Here is a 3761-nt window from a genome sequence, read left to right as displayed (position 1 = left end):
TGTTTCGGGGGTACAATAATAGCCACACATTAAGCAGCAAGTCTTAAAAATATATCTAAAACATTATACTTCTAAAAAGAATATCTGTAAATATATTTGTCATTTTATGAAATGAATTCACACGAACATAAGTTTTGTTGCAATCAATACACATAGGTACGAATGTACAGGTATATCACTGAAAGATACGACATAGAGATTGAAAATATACTAGTCATTGCTTTATCGTCATACTATTACATACGTTTTGTGCATTTCACTGTATCCGTTTGCCAAAAGGTTGATGTTTCGTCTTTACATTGACATTTGTAGTCACCAGTACTTGTTACGCCACACACAAGCTCCGACCCATGCACACAACTATCTGGTATCAGTTCATTGCATGATGCCCCATAAGCAGGTCCTGTAAAGATATAAAATGTGAAAATATTTATCTATATATACTTTTTGTGCGATTGTAATAAAACAAAAGGATTTAATGTAGGATTTGGACATTCGGGAAAAAGGTTTTTTATCATAATTAGAGATAATTTAAATTCTTCGAAACAAACATCTATAGTATCATCAATAGCATATAACAACAGAGAATGTGTCATCCTTTAAAAATAAAATTTTCCAGTAAATACAAAATTTGCGCCTCTATTTAATCACATTTATTTTAGCAAATTGTATCAGACAAATTGAAAACAAAAATATTTGGACAAGGAATTTTGAATTGCTATTTCCCGTCATATCCAAAAATATTAATGTCACGGGCAAAATAGTATCAAATAGCTCTGACGCGTTTCGCAACGTTAAGATTTTCCTTTAGTTTAATATTGTTTGCTGTTTTCAGACGTCTCAAGCAATAAGACTATGGATGTATGACTCAGATCTAAAACACGTATAAATCTTACGTTTTTGACACGTGTCTGTCGTATTCTCCCAAAATGTTGATGTTTCATCTGCACATTGACAAAGATAGAGCCCGGATGTTGTAGATTTGACACACTTAAGCTGGGAGTTGTGTCGACAACTGTCCACTTGTTTGGAATCGCATTCGTCACCATAAACCGGTCCTGCAAATGTATGTCAAGTCCCTTTTCAGTTTTAGTCGGAATTTGATTAAATAAAGCAAACACTGTTATCTAACGGGTTTTTACAAAAGAGCAAAAATTGATTAAGTGAGCATATTATGATACCATCTCCAAAAAGTCAGTTTTACATTTGTTTGAAAATAAGATTACCTGTGATGTGACTTATGCAGGACATTTTTTTTACGTATTTAAGTAAGTAGTAAAAGAGTGTACACTTTTGCATCATTAGCTGTTTTCATTTTAACCTCAGATAAACGAGAACATTTGTAAAACGCCGAATTTCCTTCTTTTTTCCTCTTAGTTTCTACTTTTATCATAGCGCTCTTTTTTATAACAAGTGCTTAAACATATCCCTCGAATGTGCCATTTTCGTATTTTTCCGCTTAACAAATATTAAATGTCACTTTTTTATTGTTTATAAATCATTCAGATATCTGATTTTACCGCAAAATTAATATGAAATTGCACTTGGTATATACGCACGTGTTTTGCAGGTACTACTCTGAAAATCCCAGTAAGTTTCTTTCTCATTTTCACATTGACATTTAGGAAGTGAAGATCCTGGAGGCGTTATACACTTCAGCTGAGAGTTGTGTAAACAGCTTTCCTTAAGACCTGACTTGCACGAATGACCATAATCTGGGCCTGTTTAAACGTTTTGTAAATAAATAAATAAAAAGTAAAATATATAAATAGATACAAGAAATGAATTATAAAAAAAATGTCATGAAAAAAAAAAATATGATACAATAATTATAATGCACTACATCATCAATACACAAGGACGAATTCCAAACTTATATTTGAAACGAAATGACAACATAGTTTCCTGAGGAGACACCAAGAGAAAGGAAAATATTTTTAAGTGCCCTACAAAAAAAAGATTTGTAAAGATAACTGAGAGCAGATTGAAACCATTAACAAAACCGCAAATGGAAGCAAATCTTTCATTGATCATTTGTCGTCATCAAACTCAAACTTTTCTTATTATTCATAAACGTTAGTATTCACGACAATGATTTAGTTTTATACTCACGTTTGTTACAGGCGTTTTGATCAGGATTCCAAAACGTGAGAGTTTCGTTTCCACACTGACAGATAAAGTCCCCAGACTCAGTCGAAGGTAGGCAAACCAGGTCAGATTCATGCATACAACTGTCCGAAAGTTCCTCTTGACATGCATTTCCATATTCAGGTCCTAAAACATTAGTTATATTTACTTATTTGGTCACAAATATTTACCTTTTTTTCAAAAACATTTGAGGAAGGAATAAAAATTAATTATTGTTTATTTATAGAATTCTATTACCCGCTAAAACAAGCTTTTGAAAAATGTATCGGTAAAAAAAATGAAGATTTTCATGAGATATTAAATTAATCAACAAATTCCACTCACGATTATTACAGATTGAAAGGTTGGGATCCCAGAAAGTTTTCGTTTCATCGGCACACTGACACGTGTAGTTCATCGTAGATCCAGCAGCAATACATCGGAGTTGGTCATTGTGCTCACAGTTTCCGGAAATATCTTTGTCACAAGCACCTCCATATGTTGGCCCTACGAGGGAAAATATTTATATCATGAGGCATATAAACTCATGGTTGGCCTGAGGTTAGGCTAAGGTATTGCGATCGTCGGCGAAATTTAATGTTATAACCTTACTTTTAAATCGCAGAATTATTTATGTTATCATAAGTTAGATCAAGTATAATCAGTTTGAGACAAACTTCGACATGTCGAATATCCTTCCTATCAGGTCGTATTAATTTGCTTAGATAAACTAGAGTAAGTTACCTGAATGTGAATACCCCTTGCTAATAAAAAGGTATCCGGTCTGCTGGATGCATCGAAGACTGAGGAGATTAGATTGCATCTCATAACTCGAACGGCTGATTTGGTCTTTTTATTTACAGTATTACCCAACCCCATGCGATTCTCTAGTCAGCACATGTTTGACCTGATCGTAAAATCGTAGTTTTTTCTTTTTGTTTTCCATTGGTAAAAAATCCAATAGAAATCCCCAATGACATATGAAATGTATCGCAAAAGCAATTTCAATTATTAGTTGATACGGGAAATAGATCATAACTATATTTACTTATTAAAAGTCACTTACTTGATCTACATTGTAATAACGTGCTATCCCAATAGGTTGAAGTTTCGTTTTTACACTGGCATAATGAGTTCCCAGTATTTCCTGTGTCGATACATGCTAAATCACTGTTATGCCAGCAACTGTCAGGGAAATTTGCATCACACACGTCACCATAACTTGGCCCTGAATTGCAAAACAGGCAACAAAAAATCAACATAAACATTACATATTGGACAATGAAGTGTCGACGTCAGAAGAACTTATCACTTATCAATAACATATATTTATGAGGCTTGTACCTAATGAGATACCAGAGGAAAACAAATAAACCCAATCTGCATCGTTCTTCTCCTATTTATTTGGGGAAGAGGAGTTCATGCATGCATTCCAAACGACCGCTTCCTGTCATCAGGTAGGTAAACAAGACCCGAGGTATAGGTCGAACGTTCTTGGTACACTTTTAAATTGCATTTGCGTTTCCCGCATCAACCTTATTCCAAATAGTTTGAAAATGTTATTGTAAATGAATATCACATTAACCATTAATTCAAGTATGTACTTGGAAATATCTCTTTCTTTCTTTCTTTCT

General features: G+C 33.6%; 1 protein-coding gene across 1 annotated transcript; it reads right to left on the bottom strand.

The window, feature by feature from the left end:
• Positions 1–244: 244 nt before the first annotated feature.
• LOC110444596 lies at positions 245–3355 on the bottom strand (the record flags this gene model as incomplete). Its single annotated transcript, XM_021488962.1, has 6 exons — positions 245–403; positions 897–1058; positions 1560–1721; positions 2113–2274; positions 2473–2634; positions 3194–3355. Coding segments are annotated over 6 exons (969 nt in total), but the record flags the coding sequence as incomplete, so codon positions are not given.
• Between the last annotated feature and the right edge of the window lie 406 nt (positions 3356–3761).

The sequence above is a fragment of the Mizuhopecten yessoensis genome, unplaced genomic scaffold (assembly GCF_002113885.1).
Source record: "Mizuhopecten yessoensis strain PY_sf001 unplaced genomic scaffold, ASM211388v2 hete_36148308, whole genome shotgun sequence".
NCBI classification, from domain to species: Eukaryota; Metazoa; Mollusca; class Bivalvia; order Pectinida; family Pectinidae; genus Mizuhopecten; species Mizuhopecten yessoensis.
This window is presented reverse-complemented; position numbering and strand designations above follow the sequence as displayed.